At 42.2% G+C, this 18,222-nt stretch overlaps 1 protein-coding gene across 5 annotated transcripts in view; it reads left to right on the top strand.

The window, feature by feature from the left end:
• The window catches only part of rims2a (regulating synaptic membrane exocytosis 2a), a 135,196-nt gene that overhangs the window by 20,860 nt on the left and 96,114 nt on the right, over nucleotides 1–18,222 (top strand). For all 5 annotated transcript variants that reach the window (XM_070911386.1, XM_070911387.1, XM_070911385.1 and 2 more), the window contains exons 2-5: nucleotides 1,155–1,187; nucleotides 2,069–2,155; nucleotides 6,805–7,015; nucleotides 7,698–7,709. In XM_070911386.1, the coding sequence (XP_070767487.1) occupies nucleotides 1,155–1,187; nucleotides 2,069–2,155; nucleotides 6,805–7,015; nucleotides 7,698–7,709 (343 nt within the window). The remainder of the gene's footprint in view (nucleotides 1–1,154; nucleotides 1,188–2,068; nucleotides 2,156–6,804; nucleotides 7,016–7,697; nucleotides 7,710–18,222) is intronic.

Genomic DNA, 18,222 nt, shown 5'->3' on the forward strand with positions numbered 1-18,222 from the left:
TGGATTGAATGTGATTTGGAGATAAAAATCTATGTCCAAAGTAAACTACTTCCATTTGTAAATCTAGTCAAGATACAATCAAGTGCATAACCTATTTCCAGTCCTGTTTTTTGATGACGTCATTTTGAAGGGTCAGTTCACTCAAATCACAAATGACATGTTCTCGCTTCCCCTAGTGGTATCTTGCCATCTAGTTTTGGTTTTATTTGCATAGGACATAAGATATCCACCTCTGCTGCTACCTTAATACAATGGAGGTGAATTGAATGTAATCATATTTACTGCAACAGTTTTTACAGGAACAATTTCTTCTGTAGAAAGTAGTCCCAATGAAAACTGTCAACAGTGAAATTTGCGGATCGTAACAAGGTCATTGTTTGTGGAAAGGACATGTTGCCGTTCCAGTCTTTAAATGTAATTTTTAGAGCACCAAAAAAGTCAGAAAATATGTCTTTTTGTACTTTAGGTGAACTGATCCCTCAACCACACTTGATGATGATGCTAATGCGTTAACGGCCACGCTATCAGTCACAATGGAATCTAATCAAGCATGTGCTGCTCGGCTTAGTTGAACTTTGCACAGACTGAGCTCCTGCTTCCATCCTCACCTTGTGATGCAGCTCAGAGTGCAATTCAAGGCAGCGCTCAAATGTCACTCAGCTGGACTGCTTCTGCTTGCTGGTTACTCTGAACTTGTCTTGGCTATAGCTGGTGGGTTCGTGGTGATGGGGCCACTATTAATTAGGAATTTCTCTTAGAAAAACTTCCAGTGCTGAATAAAACCTTGCAGTAGGGAGGTGGACGGGCACTTTGGATCCACCCTCTTGCTGTAGAAAGCCAAAGTGCCATAAAAAAGTAATAGTTTCATTTTTGAGTCATTTTTAAGTTTAAGTTGGTCCACATCACTTACTTTACGTTATCTTTAAAGTCACTCTGAATGTTTTTTTTTCATTACTATTGTCATTTTCATCAAAGCATCATCTATAATATCCTGAATATTATTCATATTATAGTTGAAGTATTATTTATGTCATGCACATCTTTAGTGATATCAGTTGTGTCAGTATTTTGTGTCTTTTAGATTGTTTTCCTCATCTCTTTGTGTTCTGTATGCACTGAGCTGTGCACACCTTTTTATTTTTTTTATGTTTTAGGATCAAAGAAGAACCAAAGCCTCAGCCGGCACAGTAAGTAAACTGCATTACCCAGAGTGCTCTAGGCTTTGACACTTCTTCCTGTCAGTCGGTGCTGTGTGCTTCATGTGGCTTTCTTCTCTTTGTCTGGGAGGAAAACGAAAGAAATGTCACTTATGTCATGGAAAGCCGCTGCAATTGCTCGGTGGCATTTTAGGTTTTATAAGCTTTGGATGAGTAGCATTGACCGGATTGTTGAATTCTGTGCTGGACAGTAAACAGCCGACTTCCATGACATCAATGACAACGGCTTTTCCTTTCTACCAGCTTTGTTATAGCCAGGCCCTCCAAACCCTTTCCCATTGTCCCTGGTCTCTAACTGGCTGCCCATTCTCATCCAGTGTGTCATCTGCACTCTGATTGGCTTGTGCAGCCTCGTACTTCAATCACAAATGTGGACTAGATGCACCTGCCCTGCTCTTCTGTTCTGTAGCTGCATTTTGACCATATGTAGGGCTAACCAACCTGACAACCTGACCCCTACTGCACCACCAGGCTGGAATAAACGACACTCCTGTTACCCTCAGCTGAGCGTTTGATGCAGCTCTCATTTCCATTGGCTGTAGAGCTTTCCTGCTTCTTCTCTCCTTCCCTCTACTGTAAGTCTGTCTGTATCATCTTTCTTTCTTCTTCTATCTTCCTCTCTGTATTTCTGACACTGTGTCTGGTTGTCAATGTTCCACTAATCGCCGCTCTGCCCGTGTCCCAGCCTTCTCCTCTCTCTGCGCTGGTTGTAGTGAATGTCCCTGCTATTGTTCACTTCTTAGAATCTGGCCTGCCTCCTAAAAAAAAAAAAACCCTTTCAGGAGGGCAGATTGTTTTCTCCCATGATGACTCATTGCGATGTTCCAGTCACACTTTGCTTATTTGAACAGGTGGTTTAGTGGGATCACTGAGCTGGTAAATAACGTCCTTCAGCCCCAGCAAAAGTCCCAAAATGACAAGGAGCCAGAGCCAGACGCGTAAGTAATAGTACAGACCCCTTTTGATCTCCTCCCAGCAGGAACAAACATACAGTGGTGACCCCAGCAGCTGGACGCACAGTATGTTTGACCCTAGTGGATATTAGACTATGTTACACAACTTCTCAGTGTTTTTGGTGAAGCATATGGGGAGAGAGTGGTGGTGTGGGAACGGTGTGCCACGATGGATTCTGCTTTTATAAATGACATAATGGTAATGCTTTGTGAGGTGGTACCAGTACTAATATACTAAACTCAAAGAGACATATTCATATATGTGTATTCCTTAGCCCTGATCAGGACCATCATAGTACAGTATGTATCACAATTAAAACACCCACAAATATAGCGTTTTGGCTAATGTTAAATAAGGTCACATCATTGATAGAATTATGGCTTTTTTCCATTACCGTTAATTATATTTAAGGTCAATATACTTTTAAAGGTTTAATTACTCATTTGAATGGTTACAAAGAGTACTATGGAGATGCAACCTGTGTCCTCCAACAGTCTCACAGCCGCTTGTGTCGCTAAACTAACTGAGCTTTGGTTAAAGTTTACTCCTGGGACAACAGGCGAATGCAGTTAACTCCCAGGAAGAGTAGAGAACCAGTAGCACTTCATTAACCAGTTAGCTGGGGCTGGCTGCACAAAGACGCTCTATGATGGACTGCTCTGTAAAGTTAAATCAGCCTAATTAAAAAAAAAGGAAAATAGAAAGATACTGTCTTTCAACTGTAGCAGTCAATGGCACCTGCTGACACCTGACATAAAAGGAGGAAAACCTGGCTTATAATTTCTAGTTGGTAACAGTGTGGTGGAGAGTAGAGGGGAAAGAGTTTTTCGAAACTCTGTGTAATTCCTTAAAATACATGTATTAATTATGTATATATAAAATTCACGGGTTCGTTTTTCTACCGGAGTGAATGGCGATGAGTAGCAGCCAGTTAGTTAATTAGAACATTTTGATCTGTATCACTTCCTATTTGCAACATTGTGCATTATATTTCTTTTCACCATTTTATATGACCAAATTCTTGGTGTAAAAATGTATGCACTATTCTGTGTAGTGTCCAAAATCCAAATATCACTATAGAGTAAACCATTGGGTGTTAATCATGTAGGGAATACTGAATGGGTAAACAAAGGAGTGATTTTAGACACAGCCTGGGGATTTTTGACAGCAGACATTTTGACTTGTCATAGTTAGAATAGTACAGGTGTAACTATTACTTTGAGGCTGGCCCTGTTCCATTAAGTGTCATGTAAGCCATGCATGAGCCAGCAAGACCAATACCATTAACCATTATTAATGTTATTAATTACACCTGAGCTTTTCCATGTCAAAATGTCTGCAGTGAAATAGGCCCATGGGCTGCATTCCATTTAGTTTTGCTAGTTCCAGGGCCCTGGTATTGCGAATGATAGCTAACTGGTATGGCATTTTACTGGAAGTGAGCCATTGTTAATGTTATTAGCTACACCTGTTCATTTCCTCCTTTAGTAAGTCACAATGTGTGTTGTGAAAAAGGTTGTCAAAGGAAGCCAAAGGGTTGTTAGAGTCCACAGTAGCCCTTAGACACATGCTGGAGTGCATAGAATTTAGCAACTTCAAGTAAGTTTTAATTTACCTAAAATAAATAGCAAATCTGTCTCAAACTAACAATATTTTTTATTTTTATGGCTATGTGTGATATAAAAAGGTTTGCTCCCATCTACAAACCCACAGAAAAATAACATTAAGCTCTGCAGCACAATGGAGCATTTAGCCTGTTTTAGCTTAATTTTGTTGGTTTTACAGCCTGCAAAAGTAGGCTACTTCATACAGTTCAGTGTCAGCGCTCTCATCAACGTCATTTCCAGTAGCAGCAGCAGCAGTAGCAGTATTTAGCAAAAAGTGATAAACTGGCTCCGATAAACCCACTGTACGGTATGCACTCATCACCAAATGGCAGCTAAACAAAGCTAGCAGCTAGTTAGCTTGGGCAAATAGTTGAGCAGCTAGCAAGCTAAAGACCAAACCAGGGCAGAAAGGAGAATGAATATTGGACTTATAATTTTGGTCAGGTGGCCAGAAACTCGACTCCAAATGTATGGTAATGTTGTTCCTGTCTGCTAGATGTGTAAATATACAATTGTTCTTGGCTAATTTGTTAGCCACGTCAACTCTATGGGTTTGCCAGCTTGTTGTGGCGTTCTTTCACTGTCAGGGGGCAAATAAATCAATTAAGATAATGTTAGCTTCAAGTCAAAAGCTAGCTTAAAACAAAAACACAACCTGAATTTCATCATTGTCAGTTGTTTCAGAGAGGAGTAATTGGAGGGAGGTGCTAATGTTCATTTTAATGGATGAATACACAGACGTATAAGCCAGTTAATACACTGTCATGTCTATGCTTTCAGTGCCAACATGATGTATTAAGAATGATAGAGGAGTTAAAACTCAGCTCAGACAGTTTGTGGCAGAAGTAGAATCCCGAAGCTGATATGTTGGGTCTGTCATATGTCCGAGAGAGAGGCTCAGGTTACGGGCTGTGTGTAGCTGCTCTGCTGCGGCCCAGAGGTAAGAGAGCTCCGATACGGTTGCATGGGATGGGACAATGAGCAGCGTATGATTACTCGTCAGCAGTGTCACCTACATTTGACCGTGTTTGACCGAATAAGTAAACCCTCTGGAATGGGCACAGTGCACCAGCTGCCTGCTGCCACTTCGATCTATTCTTACTCCACGTTTATTTGTTTTCTTCTCCATCCCTGACTTTGTAACTCATTTGTTGTATTTAAATATTCTGCACGCCTGCCTCTTTACTCTCTACTTAAACTGTTCGTTCTTGCTCTTTGATATCTGCCTCAGTGGGCAGCTTAGGATCAACACATTTAATGCAGACTACCGTCAAACTTGTAAAACTCTCACCTGTGAAAATGGCTTTTTATAACCTCTATTTAGCCCCCAAGAGTTGAGTGAGTGTTAGAAGAAGTGACCTAGTACAGAGGAAGGGAGAGGTAATCATTGGTTATCTTTAACAGCTCTTCTCAGTCACCTTGTCTGTCAATGGAACCGTGGCCCTTAGTCCATGTAGTGGCCTGGGAACGAGTGCATGTCTCCGTAAACGTTGGGTGTAAAGGGAGATTAAGTGAGAATAAAACATGATTGTTTGTAGTCTTATTTCCTTGATCCTCGGAGACAGTGGCTTTACCTCTTGTATCACAGTCTTCATCACTCTGTTATCAGGCCCTCTGTCAGTAAATGAGATTTGGTGGGATCTGTTAAACAAGGCTACATACTAATCTCTGCTTGGTAAACACACAAAGGCTGTGACACAATTAGCCCTTTAATCCCTCAGTGGGTGCAATGAGGGGCATGCCAATGGCACTCTATCTAATGTTTAGATGGCACACAGACTTGCTCACACAACCACACACACACACACACACACACACACACACACACACACACACACACACACAGATAGTCTTCAGGTGGTGTGTGGCCATTACATTTGGGCTCTAAAGGTCTGGTTGTGGGTAAAGGAAGCACGTTTATCTCAAACGCGGAGCTGTATGTGGTAAAAGGATAGCGCTGCTCAATAATTCACAAGTGCTAATGAATGTTGCAGGGGATATGTGGGGCGAAACCAATTCTAATCGCCATATTATGAAGTCAGCCCAGTGTTTAGTTTCCAAGGAGACGCTCAATTGACATGTGTCATACAAAATGCATGCGAAGAGTCCATGCAGGTTTTTTTCAGTAGCCTCTCAGGACCTGTTAGGAGTTAAGGATCTACTGTATGAGATCAGCTGCCATCTATAGGACACAAACAGTATCACAATAGACACTGCGCTGACAAATGCTTAGTGAATGCTCTGTGACCACAGATGATTTGCTATAAGAAACACATTAGAGAAATAACAATTGTGTGTATTGGCAATATTATGTAACTGTATGGCTGTAGGGTGTCTCACCTTACGGCTGTCCTGATATAGAAACACAGGTGCAAATGATTCATTAAACGCAGGGGAACCTGAGAAAGTGGAATTAAGTGATGTTCTTAAACTTGCAAAGCAAATTTGATACCCACACCCCCTGTTTTGGGAGAGGTGCGGTATCAAAGGAGGAGCTCAGCTTTGAAGCTTTTGAGGTCATGGTGTCTGCTTTTCCTTTCAAAACCTCCCACACTGCACACGTCCGGGGTTATATCAGTTAGTCAGTTGATAGTAGAAGCTTATTGTGCAAGTGTGATTTTGAGACCAGGACTGAACACATCAGGCTGGTGACAATAAGAAGGATTATTTTGGTGCAGGTTTTGGTGCAATATATTTTCTATGCCAGACTAATGCACATACATTATATGAGTTTGTGTTTAGTTGTTCCACTAAAACATTTAAACTAAAACAGCACTTTTAGGATAAAATAAGGTAATATACTGTGTCCTTAAGTCAATCTTATTCTGATACACGTGTATTTTAGAGGCATTGCATTAGTTTAGGCTATAAATGCTGTGGTATGTTGCACTGGTTCATGCTGTACAATTGTCCCTATACAAATAAGCATTAAATGACTAAATAAAACAAACGCAAACCTTCTTTTTTATAAGTCACCAAATCTTATCTCTCTTTTCCTAACCTCTGTCCTTCCCATTTGCTTACAGGAAGTTGCACCAGCAGTTTGAGTCGTATAAGGACCAGGTTAAGAAGATGGGGGAGGAGACTAAGCCGGTTCAGGACCAGAAGAGCGAAGCCCCAACCTGCGGGATATGCCACAAAACCAAGTTTGCCGATGGCTGTGGCCACCTCTGTTCATATTGCCAAACGAAATTCTGTGCTCGGTGCGGAGGACGAGTGTCTCTGCGGTCAAATAAGGTAACACTGGCTCACATGCTAGGTACTCTCCATTTATAAGGACACACACACACACACATGCAGATGTCCCACCCTCAGGCAAATTTCTCCCTACGCTACTATTTGAAATCCAAGGTTATGAAACATTGCAGTGAAATCGTAATCTGGGAATTGAGCCAACAGTGTCTCTAATGGCAACTAATGTTTTTCAGATTATCAACATCTACTCCAGTCGGAGACTCTCTGCATGCCTTTATCCTAATTCTGTTCACTCTGATGTGTTGATTCACAGCTGTAGATTTCCTATTCATGTTTACTGTAACTTACAGTTGTTCTATATCACCACTGGAGGGAACTGTTCCTCCTTTTCTTTTCCCATAAAGGAACCCGATTGCTGCTTTTGTATAATGTGGCACTCCAGTGCCTAACTAACCTCTATAAAATCCTCCCCACAGACTAAGCCAAAGCTTTTAGTATTAGACTGCTTAAATTTGAATCATGAGCTTGTGTGTTTTTATGCGATGCCATCCAATCCTTTGCTGTTGGAGTATGTGACAGTCCTACCAGGACCTACTAATGCCACTCACAATCTCTCTCTCCCTATCTTTCCTGCTCTCTTCCCCATCCCCCTCTGTCTCCCTCTTTCTTTCTTTCTTTCTTTCTTTCTTTCTGCTGCATTCCTGCTCTCATGGAATTGCAACAGGAGGACAAAGTGGTTAGCAAATCCTTTTCTGCGTTTCTTGGAACTGTGTCTGAACACAAGCATTGCTCATGAAATGCTGTGATATGTATATATGCACATACAGCAGCCAACAATGACATGAAACCAACAAGAAAAGTCTTGACTAGTCTTGTCTGTGAGTCTACCATGTTATGCTGAAATAAACACTGAATAACCATAAGAAAAATACTGTTTTCAAGAGGGTAAAATTGTTTTTGATATGGTGCTTCTCAAGCAGAGATACAAAGAGTGTTAAAGGTAAGAAGACAGATAGGACTGGAATTAAAAGGGATGAAACTTAAACTCGAGGACTAGAACACACACAGATGAAGTTAAATTTACCCATCATGAAGAGTACTACTCAGACTGTGAAAACGGTTGTATATCTTTTGACGCTCTAGAGGGAGCTTTTCAAAGTTTGAAAAGATAACCCTGATGATGTCATCTATATAGGTTTGAGCTTGAGTCTTAACATTTTTAACAGAAAGCCTGTATTACTGGATTGAATGACATGGGTGTACCACTTTAAGCATGTAGGTGGTAATGTACCTGTAGAGGTAATATGGATTATTATCCCATTGCCGATTAACATTGTTTTGTAATAATACTTACTACAACAAGCAGTTGAGGGAAGTATCTTTCTAACCAGACTATTGTTAGGGAGAGTTTTGATCAATATGAAATCCCACATCCGATCCAAACTGTCCCAATTCAATGCTTCATGTGATGTAGCGTAGAACCGTAAGGATCAGAAAGGGAAAGCTTGACTGATTGCAGTATTGAATCTCCTCTGGGATTATATCTATGTCTAACCAGCCCATTGGTTGATAGGGTTTTGATCAATATGAAATCCCACACCCAATCCGAAACTATCCCACATCACTGCCAATATGTACTCTTACATGTGATGTATAGAACAATATAGATGAGAAAGAGAAAGCTGTAATGACTGACTGCAGTACTGAATGCCCTTGGGGATTATCTATAAATGTGCTACACACCAAACAAATATAGTGCAACAAATACAAATATAGCATTACAAAGACAGCCAGATGAACACATCACAGGGGTCATATCATTGTTCCTGGCCATGTACAACATAGATTTCCCATAGCTGCCTTATCTCTAACCTGCTTGTGTTTAGCTGTTGACTGCCAAACAGTAACCAAACAGTCTATAGGCCACACTGGAGGGAAGTACATGCCAGCAGGTTTGATCCAAAACAACAGAGCGGCAGAAATACCGGGAGAGACCTCTGCCCTGCTGCTCCCTCCACTGCCAAGACCCCAGTTGTACAGGCTTCCATTGTTCACCGGCAGATAATAGCTGGGAGATCGGTTACCTTGTTGTACAGATGGTGTTGAGTAATAACAGTGGCAGCAGGCTGGCGATGGACAGTCGGGGCATTGGCAGAGAGGCCCTGGGATCTGCCACTGAGGCAATGCCTGCTATTTACCTGGTGGTGCGCTGGCCTCCTGGCACTCAAGGTCAATTCTCCATGTAGACTGTGGACATTGATGTTAATATAGTGTTGCTCAAAAGTTAATTGAATAACACTTTGTAATGTAAGGACACTCTATATTTGTGTATACTGAGATACAGCTGCAAACCGCAAAGGAAGATGCAGGAGTGAACATTTGATTAGTCCAGAGGAATATATGTGGCTCCTTTGTCAGCACTTGGTCCCTCCACTTATCTCTATCTGTGCTTGACAATACTGCCATATTTTAAATATTTTTGCAGATGTACCTTCAGAATGAGTTGCAAACCCAAGAAATAGCTCATACATAGACTTGTTGTCGGCAGGGGAGCAGAGTAAGCGTTCATAGCAGGACACAGAAGTTCAGATGGCAGCGTCAGTCAGAGAAACAGAGAGCCAGCATGGAAATGAGCAGACGAGGTGGCGAGGGTATTGGGGTGTAAAAAGAGGTGGGTTAGTTCACTAGTCATCCTGCCACATACACAGTCTGTTCTCTATTTATCTGGTAATAGAGTCCCGTGTCTCAGGGCTGACGGGGGCTAGTAGGAGCCAACAGGGTCAGCAGGGGCCAGTGAAGGCAGGGGTTGGCTTTTAGACCAGATGAAAGGATTCTCTTTCAGTTCTGTGAGGAGGAGACGTCATTGAGGTGAAATGCAAGTTGGTTGGATGCCATTTATTTATAATAAATTATTTTGCAAGTGTATGGTAGAATTATAGGAGTAAGTAGGTGGTTTTTGGCCTGTGAATGTTTTATGCTCACTACGCATTCTTAGCCAACGCAGAAGACGACACAGGGCATTTGTTTTGAGTTAGATTTGTGACACAGTATACACAGTAGCCCACCAGGACTATTGTGATATTGATTGCTGATTGTTTTGTGTGTTCATGCTTGTACTCTCGGATGGACAGGCGCTTTGATTCCTCTGCCAACGGGCCACATTTTGGTATACCTAACCAGCTTGCCTGAAAGCTTGTGTGTCAGTGAAAGAGGTGGCAGTGGTGAAATCTGCCCTTTTTCCATCCGTCTACTCTTTCCCTCTCTCACAGATGGTGACAGCAGTGGCGAGAGAGATCTTGTTCTGTGAAACACCATTGAATATTTACAAGTCTCTATGTCTGGAACAGCTAGCAGAGTTAAACAGCTGGTAAAGGAATGTAAGCTGGAAAAAAAGGACCCAACTGAAGACTAACAGCTCAGTAACCATGTTTAGCTGAATCTAGGACTCATTTGACATACAGTCACAATTAATCGCTTTGGCTTATCACAACAAGCTGAATAATATATATAAAAAAACAAAACTGATTGAATATCTGTAGTGATAACAATCACTGCTCATTGATTGTACCAGGTAGCTTAGCCTCTACAGTCGCTACTTGAAGAACAAAGTGACGTTTTTGGGGGTAAAAATATAAAATGCCTTTGATATAGATAAATTGTGTGTCAGTGTTGTGAAGTCTTCAGAATCCCTGCTTGTAGCGGTGGAGCTCCCCACCATTTCCTCTGATGTGGCTTCAAAAGGGCCGAGGAATCAACAGTCTCCGTGGAGGAAGTCATTTGTGATTAAAGCAGCTCTTGAAGACGTTACATGTGCTTCTTGGCCCCTCAACATTTCTGCTATAAAATAGAAGGGGAAGTACTACAGGACTTTATATGGTCCTCTTTCAATTTTAAACCGCATTTTAGGGAATGGCATGTTGTAGTAAATTAAATGGATTTGTGAGCCTCTAAACAGCACCACAGAAATCATTATCATCATTAGAAGATACCATATGGACTCTCGTCATTCCATATGCTGTAACCCGTCGTACAGTGTATTCCAGATTTTCACTTTGTTACTAGATTAGAGAATAGAAGTTCCTAATTATTAAAATATGTTTAACATAAAAACCACAATGTATTAGCAATGTAAAGAGCCATGAACTGCATGTAATGTTACAGTATCTTTGTAGCAATGAACGTAATGTTAACAGCAAATTAGAAATCCCCAGAAAATCATTAAATGTGTTATAATGTGTTATGTGAAAAGTGATGGAAAACCACAGAAGAACTACATTTTCAGCTCCTCAAAGTGCTGGAAGTTGTGGCGCACGTCATTTGGCATCTATGCTGCAGAGCTTGAAAGCATATGGCTAAGTATACAGTTTCCTCAGTTGTATTTGAGATTTTTATGTTTGCAGAAAGATGCACCACTCTGCACTTTCCAAATTAGCTGTACAAGGACTTTTACAGGGTGGTATTGCTACATTTTTAGCTGTATTTGCCCTGATACTAGATAAAATGCTGCATACGGGAAATATGATGGGTATACATAATTTGGAGGCCTGATTTGGTTTGACAATACCCCCACTCCCATTTCTAATACATCCCTAAACAGATATGGCCATTGTATGATTGAAAAGCTAAAAGCATCTTGTGTAAAAATCCAGTCATATCGTCTTGAATTTTGGCCTAAATATTTCAAGTCGTTTTAACCCACATCTGCAAGACAGTTATTCCCACAGCACGTGAACGCGGCATAGTTCCTGACACGTTCACGTTCACATTTACTAACCTCTGGCCCTGCAGTTGTCTGACAACGCGAAGAGACATACATAACGCAGCTGTGTCTGTGTGTAGCCGAAGACCAAGACATGCTCACAGCTCACAGACGGAGTCGGAAATGACAAAGTGTGCTAACACAGGAAAAAAAGCCGTGCCAGTCAGTTTTCTGCCTAACCGCGTTTCTCTGTCTGTCTATTGGACTGTGGGAGCAGAGCTGGGACGCGCCGCATATGTAATGAGCTCTCATCAACTCCGGCAGAGCCCTGGCGCTCTATTACAGATGAACTAATACGGCGGCGGTGGGAACCATAACGTGATTTTGACGCGTTATTGCTCGGCTCACATGTTTTCCTCCCCGTAGACCTACTGACATTGAGCACGGCGCTGTTTGCACCGTGCGATGCATCCAGCGCAACGATTCAAGATTGGAATCCGTGATTGCTTGAAATGAATTGAGTCTTCGGGTGCTGTAATTTTGTTGATAGAACCAGAGAAGGGGACTGCGTTGGTTTTCTTGGATCGGATGTGGCCAGTTGAGTCCCTGGTGTAACCTTCACGGTGTTCCCAGCAGCCGCTGTCCGGCGGGCAGCCTGTTGTCTGGACCCGGAGCTGTCCGCGGTGCTGAAGGTCGGCAGTTTCTTCATTTTCTGGAGCGGGAGCTGCGGACAGTCGTCACCACAGCATCAGGGCTTAGACACGGCGATCTTTCCGCACAGACACGGTGTTTTCCCTCAGCGGCACCATGGGTAAGCTGAGTGAGCACGGGGCCGTGACTGCATCGCCTTCTTCACCGGTCATTTTGTATGTCAGAAATGGGACCATTTCAGCACTCTCGGGCCATATGTAGCCCACTGCTGTAGTTGCTCTCAGAAAGCCTGTGCACATACGCCCTGTTTGAGCCAGAGCATGTCTGTCAATTTAAGGTTTTCATTGCAGCATTTTGCCGACGTGTAATTTTGCTTCACAAAATGACATACTGCATGTGTCAGTGAGCGCGAGTCCCGTCTGTTCAAACGCTTTCACGCGATTATTCAGGTCTGAGGGAGGCTGAATGGGATGTGTGTCTATTTGCCACTTCTGTGTAAAAGCCACATTTTGGATTTTCCACAGCATTTCCCTCCCTCTTCCTCGTGTCTCTGAACTTCAAACAAGGAACATAAATATTCATCAAGTCTATTATTATTACTGGCGCGCACACTAAAATTAGAAGCTCATTAAAATGTAATTCACCACGTGCAGCCAGTGTTGGAGCATGTGAATGTAGGCGCTCCCCTTTCATTCTCATTGGCCGCCAAATGAATCACACCAAAATGCCCCGTAAACTTTTTGTTCTGCAGAACTGCCTCAAAAGCCCAATTGCATTTACAGCTTCCACTGGGCAACCCCCCCCCCAAAAAACAAAAAAAACAAAACAAAAAACAAAACAATACATGGTGTATTTCAATATTAATAATATACAATATACAATAGTAATAATAATGTTTCCCTGCTCCTCAAAGTAATAGTAAAATACGTCTGAGCATTCATAGATAGTTTCACCTGTCTTGATACACACTATTAATTGGCCTACATATGCATTGTAATGGCTGTCACTGCAGCCCATCACACTCCCATAGCACCCAGCTGTGGCAGTAATTTGCTCTGTAGTGTATTGTATCCGTATTGATGCCTGTGTGCTTAAGCTGGTCCAGACTGGGATGTTCTGAGGAACACTCCACTCCCCGAACAATGAGTCTTTAATGAGTGGTTCAGTTCACCTCAGTTCAGGTGAAGGAGAGAAACACCAAAGCAATATGATACCTATGACAAGTCATTTACTGCCACATCAATATTGCAGCATGTGCCATCTCTAGTCTTTACTTTAGTTCTTTTTGAATGTTATTATTGTTTTTATTTTTAAATGCAGTTTCTGAATGGAATCAAACCAGGGGGGGTCATGGTTACATTGTATGCATCTTAGACCACTGGCCCACCAGGACGCCCACGCCATTCCTTTTAACTCTCAAATAAAATGAATGCGGCAGCGATGACAATCACTACAAAGGCCCTCTCTAAACAGAGGGGCATATACTGTTATTAATGAATGCATGTAAAATGAATGGCCGTAAAAATGTCATTGATTTAGTTTAACATTGGAGCTGCCTTTCCATTTGAGCACACTGTGATGTGCCTGGAAGGATACTGCTGATTCACTCTGGAGCCTCTGTTAAGTAATGTTGTAGTGCAGTTTAATGGCCACAAGAGAGAGCTCAGTGCTCTCTCTTACTGCAAATCTAGCTGGTTTGTGTGTGTGTGTGTGTGTGTGTGTGTGTGTGTGGACTCCCCCCCTGAAAATTCTGAATGGGCCAGGCAAAAGGGGAACATGTATAGTACATTGCTGAAGGGTACATGTAGTACATATAGAGTAGGACTATTAAGTAGGACTAGGACAACAAGATGTGGTGTGCTTCAAAATCTATGCCACATCATCTTTATTCGACAGGCAATCATTTTGGATCTGACAAATGTTTTCTGTGAAAGATAGTCTGTCCTTCATTTTTTTTGCTATTCTCACTCTTCTAAGCAGACACACAGTTTTTGGAAGATCATATTTGCTGGTATCACTGAAAACACCCTCGGTCTGAAGAGAAAGTATTAGAAAGGAAATTATTTATTGATCCCATGGCACTGGGTGTTTGTTTCCCTTAATTCAGTGCCTCAGTAAACAGCCCATAGCACATTTAATAGAGTATATATCTTCCTGGTGTGTGCAACGTGTGGTGCCAGGTTTTTAGCTTTCTATTTTTAGCTGCAGGTTCAATGACTATGAAATGTGCAAACACAGGGAGAAATGGCCCTGCCTGAGGGCTGCAGCCCCCAACCCCCTGCCTGCGCTCAGCCGTGAAGAGTTAAGCCGAAGGGATGTGTGTGTGTGTGTGTGTGTTTGTGTCTTTGGAGAGTCTTGGGCAGAATGGCTGCAGCGAAAGTGAACATACCTCTGGCTGTTACAGCTGCTTGACCTGTGTGTGTATCATTGTGCATACATGCATCTGTAGTCTATGTATACTATTATGGAATGAGGGGTATTACAGTTTCCCATCAGTGTGGGTTGAGCTCACACTATCTTTGGGCTGCGTCCCTAGATGGACTGTTAGCAGCCTCATGCTGTGTGATGTCTCTGAATGAATGTATGAAACAACATGTTTCTGTTACTGTCACATAGCTGGTACTCAGTACTATAACACTGATTTGTGTTATTTCTAAGATCTGAGAGATTTAAGAATTTGTACAGTCATTTAAAATAACATGATAAAATGCTAAATCCCATTTCAACCTAGATGCTCTTTGAATCCATTTAGCATCTTTAGCATAGGTTACGTTTTCCTTATAAAACCTTCTAGCTCATATTCTACATGCTTCTCTATCAGTAGATAAAACTCTTTAACCTCTTGGGCCCACATAGCCCTTTCAAATCCCTTTGGATAATCTCTAAATGCACTGTTATCCACCTCAAAACAAGGCTGGTTTTATTTTGCAGTGCATGTAATGTTTTGGACATATGAGGATTCAGCCCGGCAGCGACATTTTCCTTACTTTTGCTCTTCCTGCCTAATGCACTGTATAAACATCCATTTTCATTCTGACTCTGTTCCAAAGTGCAAATCAAATCCAAGTATTGATGTTTAAGGCTCAGTGTGCTCAACATTTACTGGACCCATGCACGTTTTTGTTGGCCTGTTTTTTACTTTTCTTTTTTTTGGAATACTAATATGCTATTAGGTATTCACTGATGAGATAAAAGAGCTCGACATGGGAAGTCCAAAGGCTGAGAACGTGGTTAATTATTATTGGCAGATCGGAGAGGTGCGCAGAAACTGACTCTATGTTAATTGCAGTTTGGAGGGGTAAATATGTAGGTCATAGGCTGCAGTTTTCTGTGAAGGAACTGGGCCATTTGAGAGAGAAGGGCAGATTTCAGTAATTAACTACAGGTGAAACAAAATGTGTTTTATGAATAGAGCTCAAACTCTGAAATGCATGTTACACTTCGTTATTTCATTATTACGATAAATAATGTGTGAAGATAGCATTCCTGAAAAGGTCAATGTAAAAATAAAATAGGTACGCTATTTTCACATAATAGTACTATTATTGATTAGATTGTGAAAACTATAATAGATTAAATAAGATTATTCCTTAGGATTCGTTCTTTAGTCATTGCTGAATAGGGAAGTCTTTTTCTGGGGGAAAAACAACTCAAGTGGGAATCTTTTTCACAAGTTAGGAACTAAATTTAGATTTTTGGATTTCAAGTTGCCTGTATGTGGCCATCCACCACCTCCAGACCCTGCCACTTACATTTCTGTATTACACCTTGGTGTTCACACCATCCTCAGGCTCTGACTGAATGATTTCTATGTAGTGATAACCTCTAATCTAACCTCTAATCCTATAATCGGATAGGATGCTAGTTAGACTTTTCCTGTCTGAGGTGGGGCACCTGTGCAACCTCTGGGGCCCCTGGTATTTAGTAACTGGTGTTGGCAGACCGACACAAGTTATTTGATTTTGATTTTGTGTGCATGCTCATCTCATACATGTGTAAATATGTACATGTGTGTAACTTCCAGGTGAAGGAAGTGATGTGTGGCTGATTAGCAGGAAAGCTGGCCTTGGTGGCTCCCGGGTCTTAGCTGATGACTCATGGTTCACTGAAGAGCTGTCACCATGACCCCAGTTAAAGAGGCAGTCATGGCCTCACTGGCTACACTCCTCTGGGACACATAAAGCACAATTTGTAGCCTCCCTGCTTCCATTGTGTGTCAGCACAGTTATAGCCCATCTGTAACATTGATAGCTAGTCATAAATGCCTCATGTGTCAATATCACATAAGCCAGTGCATGCCGCCTGTGGTGTGACTGTTAAGCTTTTTTGCTCTACATTTGAAATGTAACTAAAACAATTCATCATTGCTTTTTAGCTCCTTTAAGATGGTCGCCGCACCCACATGTGGCAGTACAAAATAAGGCAGGCAACTGTTCCTGTGTCCAGGTGACTTGTCCTGTGTTTCCATGCTCTAATGCAGGTGTAGAAAGCACAGAACTCACAAAACTGCTGGTGTCAGTGGTGCTACATCCCTGAGAGGAAAGTCCTGGACATTCCTACAGTACTAATCCGTGACAGGACCAGGGATGGCAACCTTTGCAATATCTGTTGCCTGTATACATTTGTTTTCCTAAACATGCAGTATCTACCAATCTACCAATCGCCTGCAAACCTCAGTTTCTGTTTCGTTGCATTGCTGCTGCCTACTTTTTTCTGCTGTGTTGTGTTATGGCAGTGTAACTAGCCAATAGCCCAACCTGACAGAAAATGGCTGTGGTTGAAAGTTTGCGGTGTGCTTCACCTGTAAATGTTTGCACACATGGTTACTGCTGATTCCAAATGCCAATTGTATCTCCCTATTCACTCACACACAGAAAACAGAGGTATACACCCTGCTCATATGGAAATTACAAATACTGACAACCAAACACACTGGACTTGTTGCTGCTATCTCGTGCTGCTAGTCTGAGGAGGATGTAGACAGCTGCTAGCTGGTGGGTGTGATGGCGTGGAGGTTTATGAAATCCCTCCTGGATTTTGTACAAGCGCCCTGCCCTGACCAACCAGTAAGTCACTAGCTCATTGACGAGGGCGTGATCTGTCACTGCCTTCCCACCCATGAACTCTGACATGTTTGATGTCTCGGCCAGCCTCACGAGGCTCGGGACTGAATCTTGAGTTGTGTAATTGGACGACTGCTTTTTCTTCTACTCCACCCAGGCACCCCATAAAAATTCGTATTTTTTATCTGTGTGCCAGTGCAAAGACTTCACATGGCGTTCTAAAGGTTGCCGACCCCTGCGTTTGTTTGTTTTTTTCTTCCTCAGCAGTTACTGCTCTGTATCACCCTGTGCTTCGGGTCCAGCCAACCACTGAGATAAGCAGTTGTGGTTTAGGCTATAGCTACGAATCCAGCCTTTGAACCGCTGCAGCCAGTAACTGTACGGACCAACACAGTTTAAGCAAGTTCAGTTCATCTAGAAATAACATATCAGTCATTTTTTATTTGATTCAGTGCTTACTGAAAAAAAAAGCTGGCGAGCTACAGACCCACTGACGGTGGGTGAGGCAGCATTCAGAGCCCGCTCACACTAATAACAGTAATGCACTGACTCAGCACTGGGACTGTAAAGGCGGGGAGTGTAGTAGGGGGTGGAGGGCTGCGGTAACTCTTGGCTGCCCTACTGGCCGTCTGGCCTGTCAATCATTTGGCAAGCTCCTGGTCTTCTCAGACACACTTAGATATCACTTTAAGTTGCTCTGTGTTAAGGAGACAGGTGTGGTCACCTGGAGCAGGCCTGAGTGAGATTCATGTTTAACAAATATCAAATGATACAGTTTTTACGAATAAAACCTGTAAAGAGTCACTTTTTCTCCACAAGATGACTGGAGACAGAAT

The sequence above is a fragment of the Enoplosus armatus genome, chromosome 9 (assembly GCF_043641665.1).
Source record: "Enoplosus armatus isolate fEnoArm2 chromosome 9, fEnoArm2.hap1, whole genome shotgun sequence".
In the NCBI taxonomy this organism is placed as follows: domain Eukaryota; kingdom Metazoa; phylum Chordata; class Actinopteri; order Centrarchiformes; family Enoplosidae; genus Enoplosus; species Enoplosus armatus.